The 17,344-nt window shown below is 41.3% G+C and overlaps 1 protein-coding gene across 3 annotated transcripts; it reads left to right on the top strand.

Moving 5' to 3' along the window:
- Positions 1 to 10,099: 10,099 nt before the first annotated feature.
- Positions 10,100 to 15,394, top strand: LOC135176498 (beta-microseminoprotein-like). 3 transcript variants are annotated; one of them, XM_064145635.1, is made up of 4 exons: positions 10,100 to 10,143; positions 12,919 to 13,018; positions 14,049 to 14,151; positions 15,023 to 15,394. In XM_064145635.1, the coding sequence occupies exons 1-4, from the start codon at positions 10,141 to 10,143 to the stop codon at positions 15,150 to 15,152; spliced, it is 336 nt and encodes a 111-aa protein (XP_064001705.1). In that variant the 5' UTR covers positions 10,100 to 10,140; the 3' UTR covers positions 15,153 to 15,394. The 3 variants fall into 3 exon arrangements, with proteins under 3 accessions (XP_064001705.1, XP_064001703.1, XP_064001704.1); XM_064145633.1 differs by having other exon boundaries at positions 10,119 to 10,143; positions 12,922 to 13,018; XM_064145634.1 differs by lacking the exon at positions 10,100 to 10,143 and having other exon boundaries at positions 12,895 to 13,018.
- The last annotated feature ends 1,950 nt before the right edge of the window (positions 15,395 to 17,344 follow it).

The following is a 17,344-nucleotide window of genomic DNA, read 5'->3' as shown; positions in this document are numbered from 1 at the left end:
TTGTTTTGTCCAGAAAATATCCCTATGACCCACACGGCCAGCTTTGAGGGGCTATGCTATACCAATTCACTGCTAAGGCATATGCAACTTTATTAAAGATGGAATGATTTCTAGTGCACATATGGTTTATGAAATAACAACAAATATTCTTTGTTCATACAGCATTACTAAGGGGATCTGATTTTTTCTCTTTTACTTAGTTTATTTAAACTCTTTGTGTGAAGTGGATACTAAATTCCCATTGGTGTTTGGTGGAGAAATTACAGCTTACAAGGTACAAAGACTTAGAGTCTTGATGTGGCACTAATACAAATTTAAATGTGATTCTCTCTTCTCAATAATCTGGGTAATGATATACCACATGATTAGCTTGGATAATATTTTAGTTCCTGTGGGTATAAACTTTGGCAGAATTACTGCTTTCTGTTGCTTTATACTGGAAATGATTACAAAAGCTTAAACTGAGTGCTTGGTTAAACTCACAAATATTTACAAGGTGAAAAATGAAAGAGCCACAGCTGCCAGCCTTCTCAATAGCTAACAGAAAGTAAATATGTTTTTGTAACTTTAGAACAGGATGCAAACAAAAGAAAAAATGAAGTAGCACACAGGAAAGAACGGCAACACAGCTTCTGCATTGTTCTTCATTTTCCCTGCCACTCCTCATTCTCGTGCACAGGTCTTATTGTATGATTTAGTACACATATGGACAGATGTGTTTGTCCAAGCCCTGCAATTACCAGAAATTCTTTGGACCCGCAGCTGCATTATCTGCAGGTTGCACAAGGACTTGAAGGATACTAGTTAAGGCTTGAAAATGCCTTGGTCTCTAGTGCACGGTGTAGTAAAGAGTAGTTAGAAATAAGTACATGCGGTGTCAGCACAGAAGCCTGAAGTTGTTGGTGCGGTGACAGAACACAACACTTGCCTATAGGTGTATTTATTTACCAGTGTATTTATTTGTTTCAGGGAATTCAGAATCGGCTTTCCTTTAAAGTAGTCACCTGTGTGACAGAAACAAGCAGACTATGATTACCCAAGTCACCTAAAAGACTTCCTGACGGGCACTCACTGCAATAAAAGATGCCGTGCAAGTGGGAAAGAAATAACCAGGCTGATGAACTTGAATTCACTTCAGGTGAACAGAAATCCTAAAAAGGAGGGGATAGATTCCAGAGCAAAACTGCTAATCCCCTAAGGTAACCTAGAGTTGAACTTCTTGCTTACACCTTCCCCTGCATGAGTTTGGTCCTTCTTTGATCCTGAAAGTTGATCTTTAATGGTAAAATCATGGTCTTGAATGGCCATTACCCTGGAGTTCCTTTAGTGTTGGGTAGGAACACCTAGTGTGCCGCACAGGGAAGGCTGGCTTTTGGGTTCTTTTCTCTTGGTTCTGCAAACCTTTACAGTTGGGTAATAAGCTCTGAAACTTGAAATTTCCAATGCACTTAAGGAGGCTACCTGAACTCATGCATCAAGTCAGTATCAGAATGAAAAAAAAATTAAAAGTCCCTGAATGAGTTTCCCTTTTTTTTTTTTTTTACTTCAGTCTTTATCAAAACTTTGAAATGTGGAAGGCACAGGGCTAGTGGAACAATGCTACCACCCACTTTTATAAAGAGGTCAAGAGATTAAACTTTTCATATCAATCAATCTATCATAGCTGACAAAGCTACACAGAGCCAGAATGACTGTGAACTTATGTTCCTGGTTAGATCCAGCAAAGCTTTTTGCCAAGCCTGTTCTTGCCAATAAGGAGTGGTTTGGCTGGAGACAATGGAATTACTCACATGGTTAAAGCTGAAGATATACTTAAGTGCTTTGCCCAATCCAAATCCTGAAATCTAGTCTGAAGGCTGCAGAACTTAATGGCAGTTGTCCAAATTTCTTCATTAGGTTTCCAACCTATTTACACTAAAAATATTTCAATCTTGTATGAGCTTTATTTATCTGTGTGACTTACATGCCAATGTTTATCTACAGGATATATGTCTATTCTATGGAACAGCAGTGAACTTTACAAAATACTTGTTCTGTCAAAGAGTATTAATCCACCATGAGGGCATCTGCCCTCTTGGTGTGCAGGATCTGAAAGGGACAGCTTTTTTGATGGAATGCAAGAACATTCACAGATTGCATTGGGTTGGAAAGGACCCTCAAAGGGTCATCTTGTCCATCCCCTCTGCAGTGATCAAGGACACCTCCAACTAGATTAGATTACCCAGGGCCCCATCAAGTCTGATACTGAATGGCCTTCAACCTGGGCCACTTCAAACTGGGTCAGTGTTTTACCATTTGTTTAAAGAACTTTGTCCTTACGTCTAACCTAAATCTATCCTGCTCTAGAATGAGGGGCAATAGTTTGAAACTAACTAAAGTCCTTCTAAACAGCCCTTCTCCAGCCTTCCTGTAGGCCCCCTTCAGATACTGAAATATAAAATATCCCTAGAACCTTCTCCTGCCCAGGCTGCACAACTCCAATTCATTCAGCCTTTCTTAATAGGAGAGGTGCTCCAGCCCTCCAGTCATGTTTGTGGCCCTCCTCTGGACCTGCTTCAGCGGGTGTTGGGGCCCTCAAAGCTGGACACAGTAGAATAGTTTGAGTTGGAAGGGACTTGAAGATCATCTAGTTCCAGCCCCCCTGCCATGGGCAGGAACATCTTTCATTAGATTAGGCTCAAAGCCCGATCCAACCTGGTTTAAGCACTTTCAGGGCAAAATTGTTCTTTGTATTACCTGTTCCAGAGTCTCACTACCTTCAGTAAAGAGTTTCTTCCCCATGCTTAATTGAAATCTATGTTCAGTTTAAAAATTCCTCATCCTATCATTACATTCCTTGATAAATTGTCCCTCCCCATCTTTTCTGTAGGCTCCCTTTAAATACTGGAGGGCTGCTATAAAGTGTCCCCAGAGCTTCCTCCTCTCTAGGCTAGGACCCCAATTCTCTGAGTCTGTCCTCGTAAGGAAGGTGTTCCACCTCTGATCATCTTTCTGTCCCTCCTCTGAACTCAGGCAGGTTCATGTCTTTCTTGTGCTAGGAATCAGTCAGACACATTTAGCAGCGTTTAACTGGGACACTAAGAAAGATCCACTCGTAATGTCCAAGTCCCAGAGGACAAAAGTAAGGACTGGGAGAAAGAAGATCTGCCCACTATAATTGAAGATCGCGTTCATGTGCACCTAAGGAATCTCAATGTGCACAAATCTATGGGGCCTAATGAGATCCACCCATGGGTCCTGAAGGAACAGGCAGATCAAGTTGCAAAACCACTGCCCATTGTATTTGAAAGGTCATGGCAGAGTGGTGAAGCTCCTGCTGACTGGAAAATGGCAAACTGTTGAGTTGGCCTCACTTAGGCCATGTGGGAGCGGGAAAGACATGAGCTTATACCAATATGGTACATAGGTGGTCCATCTGTTTATTGAAGCTAATCATGATGCTTATATCATGGGGTTTGGTACAGGGGCGTGTACTTTTGATAGGCTTACATAGCAGAATATGGGCTGTCCACATGCATAGAGGCAGACCTGGCCAACTACCCCTCTTAATCCCCCTTTGTGTAGCTAGCCACAACATTTGCTTGTTCCCAGGGCTAACCAGCCTGCCCCCTCGCACAGCTCAGAACTATCTCAGCTTCTCTGCTAGCCTCCCAAGGCCACTTTTCTACAGCTGTGCCTCCTTATCAGAATGACCTAAGTCTGTTCAGTTAGCCCTGCTCAAACCCCAACATCTCCCCCTTTCTTTTAAATATTGCAGACATTATGCTGCTGATCATACCTCACACACATTGTGCTACATATAGTAAAGATACAATGATCATCAAGAAAACAAGTGTGTATATAATCATATCAACCAGGCTTCTAAGCCATCCTGTTAGTCCCCAGTCTCTAAAAATCTTGTCAAGCCAATTCCATCTATTTTCTTTCTTGAGTCTTGATACACCATCTTTCAAGCACTAGATGCTGGTGTGTCTGGATTCTGAATGATCAAACAGGTTCATGCAACACATACCTTCAAAATCTTCAAACCCATGGCCTTGTACTGAAGGCAGAAGGTCAATGGCAGCCCTGTTTTGCGAAGCAGCATGTCAAATGCTGTCAGCGTCTAATAACAAACCTGATAACACTTTGCTAGTAGCATTAGTTTGTTTAACAAGCCAATAACCAAGCTTATCTAATAACCCCAAAGTTTTCTTGCTGCTACCTCTGGTGCTATGAAAGTGGAAGTGAATCGCTATTCAAAAGACCAGATGATCATCACAATCATGGAAGAGTGTGTGTGTGCTACGTTTTTGACCAGGCTCTGTGTGGTAATCAATGCTGTAGAATCGTAGATGTATTTGGAGTTAACAGAGAAAGATGTCTTAAACTACAGAGTCTTCCCCTTATATGTGAAGGAATATCAATCAAAGCTCTATCCCCACAGATGAAAAAATGAGAGCCCTGTTGCACCCTTGCTTTCCGCTGTGCTCACGTAGTGGCCCCATATCTTTTCCTCAGACTCCCACCATTTCAGAGTCACCCTGTAGTTTTCAGGAATTTTGATGTTTTCACCGCACTCCCGTGCTTTGATCTGCATCTGCTGTCTACTACGCTTAAGAGCTACTAATTTTAGAATATGAGATAGAAGATATGCCCTGTACCTTACTTCTAGATTTTCTATTAAGCTTAGTGCATTTGTGAAATGCTGTTGTGCTGCAAATACCCTTGAAACATTAGCATTATTTCCTGCTCCTGGCAGTTCTGATAAAGGTCATCCCAGGAACGCCTCAAAATGCCATTCCACTGTCCAGTTTTCTATGTGATTTTGACAAATTGGATACTGCCAGTGCAAATCCTGATCAAACCTATTTACACTGCTCCACCCTTTGTAACTGCAGTGCCTACAATGTAAATAATATCTACAGCTGACACGTGGACCTGTGGGTGTCACAGCACTGCGCGTTCAGACTCCATCCATATAGACCTAATTCCCACAATTCCTCTCTTTGTTTTAAAATGAAGGCAGCGTTTCTCATCTTTTACAGGGCCCTTCACAAAAAGATAACAAACACTGTGCTTTAAACACTGCTAACAAAACAGTTGTTTCCCACCTGTGCCAATGAATGGGTTTGGCCCTACTAACAGAGGTTGAATGAAATACCTAACTCAAAGCATGACCAAAAACCTATGCACCAACCGTATCTCATATACATTGCTCTGCACAGCTGTCTGGGCAAGACTTCTGCTCACTGCCAAAAAAACTTCTGAACATAACAAGCTGAAGTCCATTTCTCTCTCTCCTTGTTTTTTTATTTTATTCTTTTAAATTTTGATTTGTTTTGTTTTGACATGATCCATATCCTATAATGCTATCTGGATATACAGAAAAACCTAAGAAGAAAAAAATATATATCCCTATATCCTATAACATACATATTATAAACTGTTAACTATATTATTTATCAACTTTAAAAATATATCAACTAAAGGAAATAAATTACTGAGGAAGAACAAAGAAAGTCAAGAAGATATTACATCCATGGAGCTCCTGGAAAATACTCTGGTATCCAAAAAAAAAGAAAAGAACCTTAAATCACAACTTAAACACTTACAAAACACTTACCATAATACTCCATTATATTCCACCAGTTACTTAACATACTCTATTTTAATTACTTACTCTGTTTTCATTACTTAAGTCTTATCACAATTCCCCTGCTAAAATTATTCCAAAATTTATCCTATTTCAATTAACATCTTATCCAGTAAACTCTTAAACTCTTAATATCTATTACAATCAAAGCTATCACAAATGCAAGACTGTCTCTTTAAGAACGAAGCGCTTCTCTCCGCAGAAACGGCAAGAAAAAAAAGGGAAAAAGAAAGAAGAGAGGAGGAGGGAGGGAGGCAGGGGGGGTGGGCCCCTCGCCGCTCCAGCAGGCTGGGGCGGGCGGGCGAATCCTGCGGGGGATGCCCCTTCCATGGGTCCAATGACTCCCATGGCTTCCATCGCTGAATAGGCTTAGAGCTGATACAGCTCAGCAGATTGGCTGCTTCTCTCCGTTCTCCCAGTCCTCCATCTTTGCGGCTGAAAAGTTAACTTAGACGAATTTGAGCTGCAGACGCTTCAAGAGACGGCAATTGGTCACTCAGCCCTTGGGCTTATCAGAAATTCTTCAAATACCTTTGCGGCTTCTGCTGCTGGCTTCCCGTTACTTTCCCTCTCTTGTCTCAACGGCAGACTTATGAGTCTTTGGAGCCCTGGTTTCTGCCGTCTTTCAGGGCTTTCCTCATCACATCCCAGGTGATTTTAAGATTAGTCTTTTGCCCAGCAAAAATAACTTTCAGGGAGAGACAAGAGTTTCAGAGAAGCTTTTTTTATGACTGTTTCTTTCTCACCCTTAGCAGATCTTTCCCTTCTCGTATTTCAGTGTCAGATTCACAGCTTAACCAGATACAGCCTCCCGATGTTTACCACCCCCATAAATCTTCTCCTGCTTCTGCCAGACCTCTGTTGTTAAAACGGCTGGCTTAAGTCCTAAAAATAACACCCCCTCCCCCTCCCTTTTTTTTTTTTTTGAATCCGTAGCAGCAACTTAACTCAGTCCGCCTCCGTCAGGGGCACGCCTCTCTTTTCCACAAGCTGCGTTAATCTTTTATGGCAGCTCTTTCCCACTGCAGATGCAGTCACGTCACTGCTTGCCCCTAAGTTATACGTGGGTCCACAACTCTCTCGGATGGGCCTGGCTCCCTTCGCCAGTGGATGGGCCCTCCTGTGGACTCCAAGTCACCAGAACGTGGAGTTGGCCTCGCTTAGGCTGTGTGGGAGCGGGAAAGACATGAGCTTATACCAGTATGATGCATAGGTAGTCCATCTGTTTATTGAAGCTAAGCATGATGCTTCTATCATGGAGTTTGGTACAGGGGCGTGTACTTTTGATAGGCTTACATAGCAGAGTATGGGCTGTCCACGTGCATAGAGGCAGACCTGGCCAACTACCCCTCTTAATCCCCCTTTGTGTAGCTAGCCACAACATTTGCTTGTTCCCAGGGCTAACCAGCCGGCTCCCTCGCACAGCTCAGAACTTTCTCAGCTTCTCTGCTAGCCTCCCAAGGCCACTTTTCTGCAGCTGTGCCTCCTTATCAGAATGATCTAAGTCTGTCAGTTACTCCTGCTCAAACCCCAACAGCAAATATAATGCCCGTCTTCAAGAAGGGGAAAAATGATGACCCCAGGAACTACAGACCAATCTGTCTCCCCTCTGTGCCTGGAAAGATCACGGAGCAGATCCTCCTAAAGGCTCTGCTAAGGCAAATGGAAAACAAAGCAGGGGTGTTTGATGGTAACCAGCATAGCTACACCAAGGGCAAATCATGCCTGACAAATTTGGTGGCTTTTTGTGATGAAGTCACAGCAACAGCGGAGAAGGGAAGGGTAACTAATGTCATCTACCTGGACCTGAGTGAGGCAGTTGACTCTGTCCCACATAACATCCGGGTCTCCAAACTGGAAAATCACAGACTTGATGGGTGGAGCACTCAAGAATTGGCTGGATTTAATGCAGTATTCATTCTTGGGGAAAAAAAGTGTATTAAAAAGGCAACTCGCTGTAGCTGTAGCCAGGTCTAAGTTTAGAAAGAGGCTAAATTCTTTTAAAGCAATGTCTGCATATCCTGAAACAGGAGGTTCAAAGGCACTCAAAGTACTGTTAGCCTGCTGCCAGACAAAACAGCAACACAGCTGACAGGGCTCCATCATACCTATCAAGAGCTCCTTACCTGCTGATGGGAAGTAGTGAATGAATTCCTTGGTTTGCATTGTTTGCCTGTGCAGCTTTTGATTTACCTCTTAAGATGTCTTCATCTCAGTACAAGAATTTTCTCACTTTTATCCTTCTGATTCCCTCACTGAACCACAGGGGAATGAGCAAGCATTTGTGAAATGCTTGGTTATTGGCCGGGGTTAAACCATGATGTGAGAAATATATATTTGATCCGATCAATTCGTGGCAGGAGGCCCAGGACAGGGAGGAAGGGGGGGTTTGAATGGAGCTGCACTCCTCCTTGCACAGCCATCACAAAAGCATACACTTGGCTTAAGATAACAGCAATAAATAATTAGAAGCTAGAAAGCTTGGTGGAGGAGTGAGGCAGGTGGAAGACACAGCCTTTGCGCATGAGCAAACAGAGGACTAGTTTGGAGTTCAAGGAGCGGACACTTGAGGAAGATCCCTTACTTCATCACTGAAGACCCCTTACTTCATCCCTGAAGGCCACCAGAGGGACCACCGAGTAAAAAGCAACATGCGTGGAAGAGACACCTCCCATTCTTAGAACTGATAAGGAAAACCCAACCTTTTCTTAGAATTAGTAATGAATATGTAATAGAATAGGGTATAAAAAGAGAAAACTGAAAACAAAAGGTGTGCGTTAGGGTAGAGCAGAGCCTCCCCACGCACCCAGGCCTGTACATTGCTTGATTCCTGCAACTCTATTAAAGCCTTAACTTGCATGAACGCAAGTTTACGCCTGGTACTTACAACAATGACAAGAGGAAAGGCATTATGTATCTGGCATTGTTGTCACAAGGCTTAGAAGCTTTCATACCTTATTCTATACTCAGATTTGAAATGAGATAATGCCAGATTGAAGAATGTTCAGAAACGTGTTACAAGAATGGGAAGGAATCTGTGCTGAAGACCTAAACCACTGTACCTACCTGAGAGAATTTATCTTTGAACTCAAAACTCTGCAAGCACAGATAAGAGGAATGATTTGATGACAAAGCACTATTATCTACTATGCTGGAAGCAAAGGATGAGAAAGGAAATTTATTGGATTTTCTCAAGGATATAAACATGATTCCCATGAAATTAATGTTTTAAAACATGTAGTGATTGTGTTAGAACAATAGAAAACTCAGATGTATGATCTGTAAAACTGAATGCATAGTAACTTCTCATGAATTATGCTTTTCTTACTAAAGGGTTGTCAGACTTTATACAGTCTTCAACTTAAGCATTTCTTCCAAGGAGGTAATATTTTTTTTTTCTCCTGAATTATTTGGATTATTAGTAATAATCAGAAATGTGTAGTGCATGGAAGGAAATGAATGACCTTCCTTTCATCCCACCATCCAAAATTATTTACATCTCTGTGTTTAATTTACTCTAAAAAAAAAACCCCAAAACTAACAAACAAAACAAAAAAGCCCAAAATTATTTAGCTTGCCTTACATCCAAATTGTATTGGATTTAATTGGCCAAAGTTTCTCAATGTAGTATTAGAATCAGGTGCCAAATTTCCTATAGCTGGTGGTGAATCTCCCACAGGAATGAATTTCAACTTGCTTGCTAGCATCTGTAGAAAATACTTCTTTTCAAAGTAAAGTAGAGCTACAGTCTGTTATTTCATTCTAAAAGGAGGTTGCAGGAGCAGGAGCATTTGATTAGCACTCTGGAATTTATCACTGCTTACAAAAGTGTTTTGCATATGTGAAAGTGACCATGTACACCATCACACACATTTACTCAGGTTGCAGCCTGAACAGTCCCACAGAAGCCATAGCAGGCTTTGATTTGAGAGGAAGTTTTTATTTTAGTTGTGGAGAGAGAGAAATGTCATCACATTATCCAACTCTGAGTAAGATCTGAACGTTAAGAGGTTTTAATACTGGTAATGGCCAAGTACACAGTGAACACCACAGTATTAAACACCAGTAGGCAAAATCTGGCAAAAGTCTCCCAAGATATTAATACTTAGTCCCTTACTATAACCATCTTCCAGCTCACTGATAGCAGAAATGCTGACAAATGGTCAGTGTGCATTCCTGCCTCAGCTGCAATTCACCTAATGGTGCAGTTCTTGTATTTAAACAAGATAGGCATTTCTTCTAATGCTTCAAATAAACCCAAAGTTTGAGTTCAGTATTTACCCAGGTTAGCGCTTTACAGAACGCTCGCTGCCAGCTGCCAAAAAGTCAGGGATTTCTTCACAAATTTCAACACGACTGAATTTGCCTTTAGTAAGCATTTTTTCCCCTGAATTTGAATTGCTCAACATAAGAGCACTATAAAATATCTGCTCTCAGATTCCACATAAAGCACTTGCAGAGTTCTTCTGGAGACTTGGAAATCTTTGGAAGCCAAGCATTCCACAATGGTAAGTCAGAGGTTTAGGTTTTTAGAAAAATGAGGATGCAAATAAATAGGTGCTTTAGAACTGCAGAAGGACATCTAAGAGAATTCCTTAGCTGCATGTTTTTAAATGTGGATATATTCCTTCAAAAAACTACGAGATGCAATGGAAGCAAGATATGTTTGTGAAGGTTGCTGTCAGTTTTGATCTTTGTTTTGTAATTCTTTGTAAAACCTGTAGACATATATCTCTTCATCTTTTACTTGCGGTATCCTTTTCCCAGAAATGTCTGCTAATATATTCAGAATTTTGCAAACATTTAGGACTGTATTTTAGAACCTACACGTGTGAAATATAGTCTAAAACCAGTCACTTTTCAAGGACAAAACAATACACATTGCATTTTTTTTCCTGCATTTTTCTTCTGATCTGTCAAGTTGTGTCCTGTTTCAGCTCTTCAAACCTACAAATGTGTTTGCAGAATCTGAATCAACAGTTGGGTAATGTTCAACAGATAGAGACCTGTGGCCTAGTTCTCTGATTTTTGCTCACACAATCCCGAAAGGTGCAGACATCAAATCCTACCTTTGGTGGGAATCTGAGGAATCATATGAGTTTTGCAAAAGAGGCAGCAGTTTCTGTGATATATGCAGATCAATAAATCTTTTTCTGCCTAAGTTTTCTTGAGGATGTACTAATACTCAGACAAGACTTAGTTATCCGGTATCTCATTCCATATTAAGTCTCCTAATTTCAAAGGCCATTAAATCCAGTTTAGAAGATTCTGTTCTACAAGATGACTGGCAGCATCCCTTTTTCAAGAGAGGGGAAAAAAAGTTCCTTGCTCACAGGCTGCCCAGAGCAACCGAATTCTGGATGTTTAACTAAGAGCCCATGACATCATTGTAAGACTAATCATCTCTGCCACTTCTAAGAAAAGATGTTGTTTCTAGCAGTGCTTTCTTAGCTGCTTGGTACCCTCTGTGCTCAGCCTGCTTATACGTAGGCTCTTTAATGCTGTGTGTTGCTTAGGTGGCAGAGCTCTTTGTTTATTCTGAAAAAAAGGCAGCACAGACCTCCACTTCTGTTTCAGTTTAGATTCAGTGGAAGGTCCAGAACTTTGATCTTGAGGAAGAGAGGTGTGCCCAGGTTCATCTGAATAACATTTCTAGGAATGCTGGAGCAAACAAAGGATGAAACATATAGAGAAGACAGTCCAGCACAGCAAAAGAAGCATTTTTTCTCTGAACATAGGGTGGACAATAAGTAAGACTATAGGAATGACATATTTCAGCTCAGTATTGATGAAATAATGGGTGCTATCTAGGTGTAGACAGCAGATAAATGGAAGTGTGAATGGAAGGAATGCGAGTGTAGGTCTGATGTAATTAATGCAATTAATGTAATGTAATTAGCATGCATGGGTAGTACAGGGTGTGATCTGAAGACTGTCTGTAGACTGCCATACGAATAGAACTGGAAGTGTATATAAGAAAAATAAGTTGTGCAAATAAATGTCTTCAAGGGGGGGCGGGAAGGGGGAGAAGCCTTCTTAAGGCTGCTGCCCCAACCAAATACACTACATAAGACCTCTGGTAGAACTGGCCTGTGCTCTTGCAAACACTTGAACCAGTTTGAAGAAAACCTATGATCAAACTTAAGCAAGCAGTATCCCAAGCATGTTGAGATCTTCTGTGGAAAGCCCTGAGCTCACAAAGCCTACAAGCTGCACAGCACAGACAGCTCCACAAATCTGTCAAATGGAACTTCAGCAGAGATAAACTGCAGAATTAGATCCTGCTGCTTCAGGGAATAGGAATTGCTTAGACATTTCTTTTTTGACCAGGAACCACAGAAGAGTTTAAAGGATTTGGTCTTTCCTTTTAATGTCTTTCCTTCTGGGTATGGCACACAGCGTGCCAGCTGGTCTGTTCCACCCAAAAGCCTCAGGAACCATAATGGAAATTAAGCATTATAACTTTCTCAGATCATTTCATAGACTCTCCTCCTCCCTCTCACTACACCCTAAATGTCCTTCAGCCCTGTAAGAAAGTAGTACATCAAGGACTAAAATAGCACATTTTTTCTACAGCAGACAGAGGAGATTCCCCTCAGCTCACCATCTGTCTGAGGTTCAGTACCTTTCAGCATCTTTTGACATTCATGATTCAAATAAACCAAAGTGGTTGGAGGAGCTTCCTGTAAATAGTCTCTCACTATTTTGAATCCCAGATTCGAATAGCAACAGCCTCTCAAACTTGGAACACTAGCTTGGAAAGACCTACTTATTTTGCAATCCTTTCATGTTATTTTGTATTGCTCTTAATTACCCAGACACATATTTAAAGACTTATGTCTGAGGTCTCCACTCTGCTGCCAAATTTGGAGAAACTGCTGTACCCAAAAGTGCAGCAATGAGATGCTATAGAGACAGTGATTGGCTGGAGAAAAAGCTAAATCTGACCCCAAAGACAAAAAAAAAAAAAAAAGAAAAGAAAAAGAAACCTATTAATAAGAGTCTGGTAGTGCTTTCAGGTGTATAATATTATTGAAGCTTTTTGTGATTTCTAGAAAGTAGTGCTGCTGACACATTTATGCCTTATCATTTTGTGTTTTCCCATTCAAAGACAAAAATCATCAATGCAGTGAAATATTTGCAGTGCACTTTCCCAACATTTTTAAGTACACATAAGGTTATTTTTCTAAGTTTTGCTTCAGATACAGTGACCTGGTTTCTGAAAAGAGGGATAATCAAAATTGAGTTGCCTTCATTCAATGGGCTGCATGTCTCTTTCACAGAAGGGTTTTCTGGCTTTTCTCCTTGTAATGGGCATTGTGGTGACACTGAGTGATGCATACTGCTTTAGTGAATTTTACAAGCCATGGTACTCCAAAAAAGGTAAGGCAAGGAATGTCTTTTCACTTGATTGTTCTATGTTATTTTGGCTCTATGTGGACCTGCCAGGAAGGGCTCAAAATAAAAGGGAGGAAGGTGATGTCAGAAAGACACAAATAGAAGATTCCTGCATCAAGTTGCCTTAAGTGGGGAAAAACAAAGTCTTCCACCGACTGGTTATGATTGCAGCAGCATTACTGCTACTGCTGGAAGGTTGCTATTGCTACTCCAACACATGGACATGATGCAGGAGTTGAGAGAATTTCTCAGAAGAGTCTAATGCCAGGCAGCAGACTGGTTGCTCCCTTTCATGCCAAATACATCACACTGAAGCTGTCACTAACAAATGAAGAAGAAACAAGTTCGAACTCCCAAAATAGTACAGGTAATAACCTGAAGAGCAAAATTGCTTCTACTTTTCCTACATCCGAGAAAAACATTTTCAGAAAACTTGAAATAACTTTTTAACTTTTCAGCCTTTATGTAAGTGCTGGTTTGAGACTAATTGGAATATTTTAATGAGAGAAATTAGATCATTGGTTGTGAAAAGAAAATAATGATGAAGTACATAACGTTCATTGGTTTGCTGAGAGGGATAAAAAACTAAAATGTAAATAGTCTTCCCTCACGCTATCCTGGATACTTCCCTATTCACTCTGCTATAATCTCTCTACTAACAAATGACAACGTGAGCTCTGCTGCTTTTGTTTTATTTTACCTGTTTGGGACAGGAGATAGAGAGGGAGAAAGAAGGGGTAGCTTTGAGCCCTTATGGGCAGTTTCTTTGTCCTGGAGGGAGTTTGGATTTCTGTATTATTTCTGATTTGGATATAATTGTAAATATTTGCAAATACTTGTAAATATTGTGTATATATGCTTGTAAATTTTGCTGTGCTTTAAATATAGCTTCATCTTACTTCCAAGCCATCTGAGCTAGTCTGGTACATTTCAACAGCGGTGGTGGGGAGAGTCCCTAACCTACATCAATGTGAAGGCTTAAAGAACAAGTTTAATTTTGTGCTGTCTTACGCAGGCTGTTTAGTGGATGGAAAGCTATACCCTTTTGGAGAGATTGAGAAGACAGAAAATTGCCTCAGATGCAGCTGCAGCCGAAAAGCATTGCATTGCTGCTCAATGTGAGTTTGAACTTCTTGGTAACGTCACTGCCCCTAGGATGACTCCAGCTTTCCATTTGCTGGGGACAAAAGAGTTTCTAAGGGCACAAGAGAACTTTTCCTCACCTGTGTCACGGAGCTAGGGCATGCCACATAGCTTGTGATCATTTGGATCCTTGGCTCTATTTACCCTAGCTTGCTTTCTGCTGACTGGAACATAGGTTGAACACAGGCCCTTCCAGACATATCCAGTTGATGTCTGCCTTTAATTCTGAGAAGGTTGTGAACCTCTCTTACTATGCAGTTAAGCCCTTCCTTAACAGGGAAAGTGGGGGTAGGAAGTTCCTTGAGAAACTTAAGTGAAGCTCACCTAAAAGGCTTACAATGTGATACAAATGCCAGTGAATATGCTGACGCAAGAGCAACAGGGCTCATAAGTACCTGTCTCAAACATCCTTCTCTCCTCTTATCCTACCTTCTCAAAGGGTCAGTATTTCTTGATTATGATCTTTGCCTTTGCTCAGGTGGCCATTTATCAGGAAATAGTTACTACATTGTAAGCAAACTGGCAATCATGCAAAAAATAATGGAAAAGAAATAAAAACATGCCCATAGCAAGGCTATGTCACATTGCAGAGTGCTGTGCTGTGCTGGAAATCCCTGTGATATTACTGAGTATGCAGGTACATCTATACAGCACAGTACAGTGAGGCATCATCTATGGCCCTGGAAGCTGTACCTGTGTGGCACTCAAGCTAGCCAGGCTGGTCTCTGCCATGGTTTCAGAGGTATCTTACTCAGCATTAGTTCAAGCTGTAGTCACTGAACCACTGAAGTACTGAATCCTTTATTGCTTTCAAGCTAACATTTGCTTTCTCCTTACCAATGACAGTTTACCTAGTCGCTTCTCTTACGACAAAGACGCCTGCGAAGTCATTTTAAACATGGAAACTTGTGACTATGACGTGGTACAGAAGAAAGACTCCTCAAAGAAGTGTTCTGGCTTTTCTGCCGTGGGCTAACTACTTACCTGCTCCAAATTTCTCTGTGTTATGAAATTCCCTTCCTACAGATACTTTGCTATCAGAAAGAAGCTCAGAGGCATGGGAGATCTTTTAAAAGACAGTACATCAGCAGCTTAATTCTAATCTCCTGATTGTTCTAATTCAGTATGCAAGACGCATAACCACATACATCTCATTTGTCGTTACTTGCATTGATATCACTGAGCTTTTTTGAGTACAATAAATCCAGATGAAACATCCGGAGATGCCTCAGAATGATGGTTCTGTTAATGCTATAACACACATCAGTGTGCTCTTATTTGAGAAAGGAATACATTCACCTTACTGTTCCAACATGCCGCGCACCGGTACCCTAGCACAAACGGCTTCAGCACTTCACAGATTCTTTTTCTAACCAAGGGTCAGAGCAGACATTAAAGCTCACCACGTCAAACTTTATTATCATTTGGACAGGTGAAAGTCTGTGCACGCTGTGATGCATTAGTGGTTCTTGCCCAGGCTGAAAAGAGGTTTAGATCAGCCCCTGGAAGCATGCTTCCTCATGGCAGGAGACCTAGAGATATTTTCTCTTAGGGACAGAAGTCCAGCCAGTGATGGGCTTCAAAGCAAATCTTTCATATGGAAACTGTCCTAAATCTACCCACTTACAGGAGACCTGGGAATGATACCCTGTAAATTGCTGCTTTTACATGGCCTCTTTGCTGCAGAATAGAAGATTACAAAAAAATTTGTAGTTAACTAGTGTATGGATCAGAAAGAAACACACCTTTGAGGACAAATGGACTGTTTAATGAGGCTCCATAATTATGACAAGTCTTACACACAGCATTCTTAGGACAGGGATCTCACTTAGCCCCAAACCAATTTTCAGCTGATATTTATTTGTTCAGCATGGGCAGTTGCATCTCAAGATGATTCATCTCAATCTGTGCAAGCCATGTGCTATGTTTTATCTGGCTTTGCTTTTGGTGATTTGGGTACAAATATTGTTTTAAACTTTCTTATGGTTTTACCCAAGATACTTCCTTTTGGAACTGCTATTACATACCTTGCCTTTTAAAGTTCTCTGCACTGCAGCCTGGGTATCAGTCAGCAATTCTGTTTCTGTACATTTGGTTCTGCAAAGCTGAAAAAAAGTGTGAGAGGCCAGAATTAGAATCAATTCAGCTTTTTCCAGTATAAGCACTGGCACATGCCTTTTTATCATCTAACTCCCATTCACTGGTTTAATCATGTCATTCCTCTAAGCAGCATCTGAAAATGAATGTTCTCATGTTGCTTAAGGTCTTAAGATAAGTTTTCTCCGGAGTTTTCATATTCTGAAGGAGAGAAACAGTTCTGAAACTCACCCTGAACAACTTTTCCCCTTTAATGCCAGCTTGTGTCACAGTTACACAGGACGTGGCCTCAATTGGTAACGGAAGGAATGTTCTCACTTACAAAGCAAAGAGCTTCTTATGGGAAGCAATATTTTAAGAATCAAGATCCGAAAGTCGCAAGTTTCTTGAGAAAAATTGGGGTTTATATCTGTTTGAAATCCTAGTTTAAAAAAAAAACATTTTCATGGATCATGAAAGTGACTTGGAGGTTCCTCATGGACTGTATTTTTTTTTAAATCAAGCCATTGAGATGCATGCCCATCGATCTTAACATCCAGTTTGTTGTCATCTGGAACCATGCTGTTTGATCCTGGAACTGCTTCTGTATTCAAGTTTTTGTCTACCAGAGTTTTACAAATAAAGGCTGCATTTTTCTTCTGAAACTTAGAAAAAATAGTTTCTTATCTCACAGTATCACAGTATCACAGTATCATCAGGGTTGGAAGAGACCTCACAGATCATCAAGTCCAACCCTTTACCACACAGCTCAAGGCTAGACCATGGCACCAAGTGCCACGTCCAATCTTGCCTTGAACAGCCCCAGGGACGGCGGCTCCACCACCTCCCCAGGCAGCCCATTCCAGTGTCCAATGACTCTCTCAGTGAAGAACTTTCTCCTTACCTCGAGCCTAAATATCCCCTGGCGTAGCTTGAGGCTGTGTCCTCTCGTTCTGGCGCTGGCCACCTGAGAGAAGAGAGCAAACTCCTCCTGGCCACAACCACCCCTCAGGTAGTTGTAGACAGCAATAAGGTCACCCCTGAGCCTCCTCTTCTCCAGGCTAACCAATCCCAGCTCCCTCAGCCTCTCCT

This window comes from Pogoniulus pusillus, chromosome 6 (genome assembly GCF_015220805.1).
Source record: "Pogoniulus pusillus isolate bPogPus1 chromosome 6, bPogPus1.pri, whole genome shotgun sequence".
In the NCBI taxonomy this organism is placed as follows: domain Eukaryota; kingdom Metazoa; phylum Chordata; class Aves; order Piciformes; family Lybiidae; genus Pogoniulus; species Pogoniulus pusillus.
Note: the sequence above shows the minus strand (reverse complement) of the source record. Positions and strands in the feature narration are given on the sequence as shown.

Bases quoted from the DNA above. Each gene is read 5' to 3' on its own strand.
- LOC135176498 (XM_064145634.1), top strand. From the start codon at position 12,895: ATGGGCTGCATGTCTCTTTCACAGAAGGGTTTTCTGGCTTTTCTCCTT. The intron at 13,019-14,048 runs GTAAGGCAAGGA...TGTCTTACGCAG, and splicing joins GCCATGGTACTCCAAAAAAG to GCTGTTTAGTGGATGGAAAG. The intron at 14,152-15,022 runs GTGAGTTTGAAC...TACCAATGACAG, and splicing joins GCATTGCATTGCTGCTCAAT to TTTACCTAGTCGCTTCTCTT.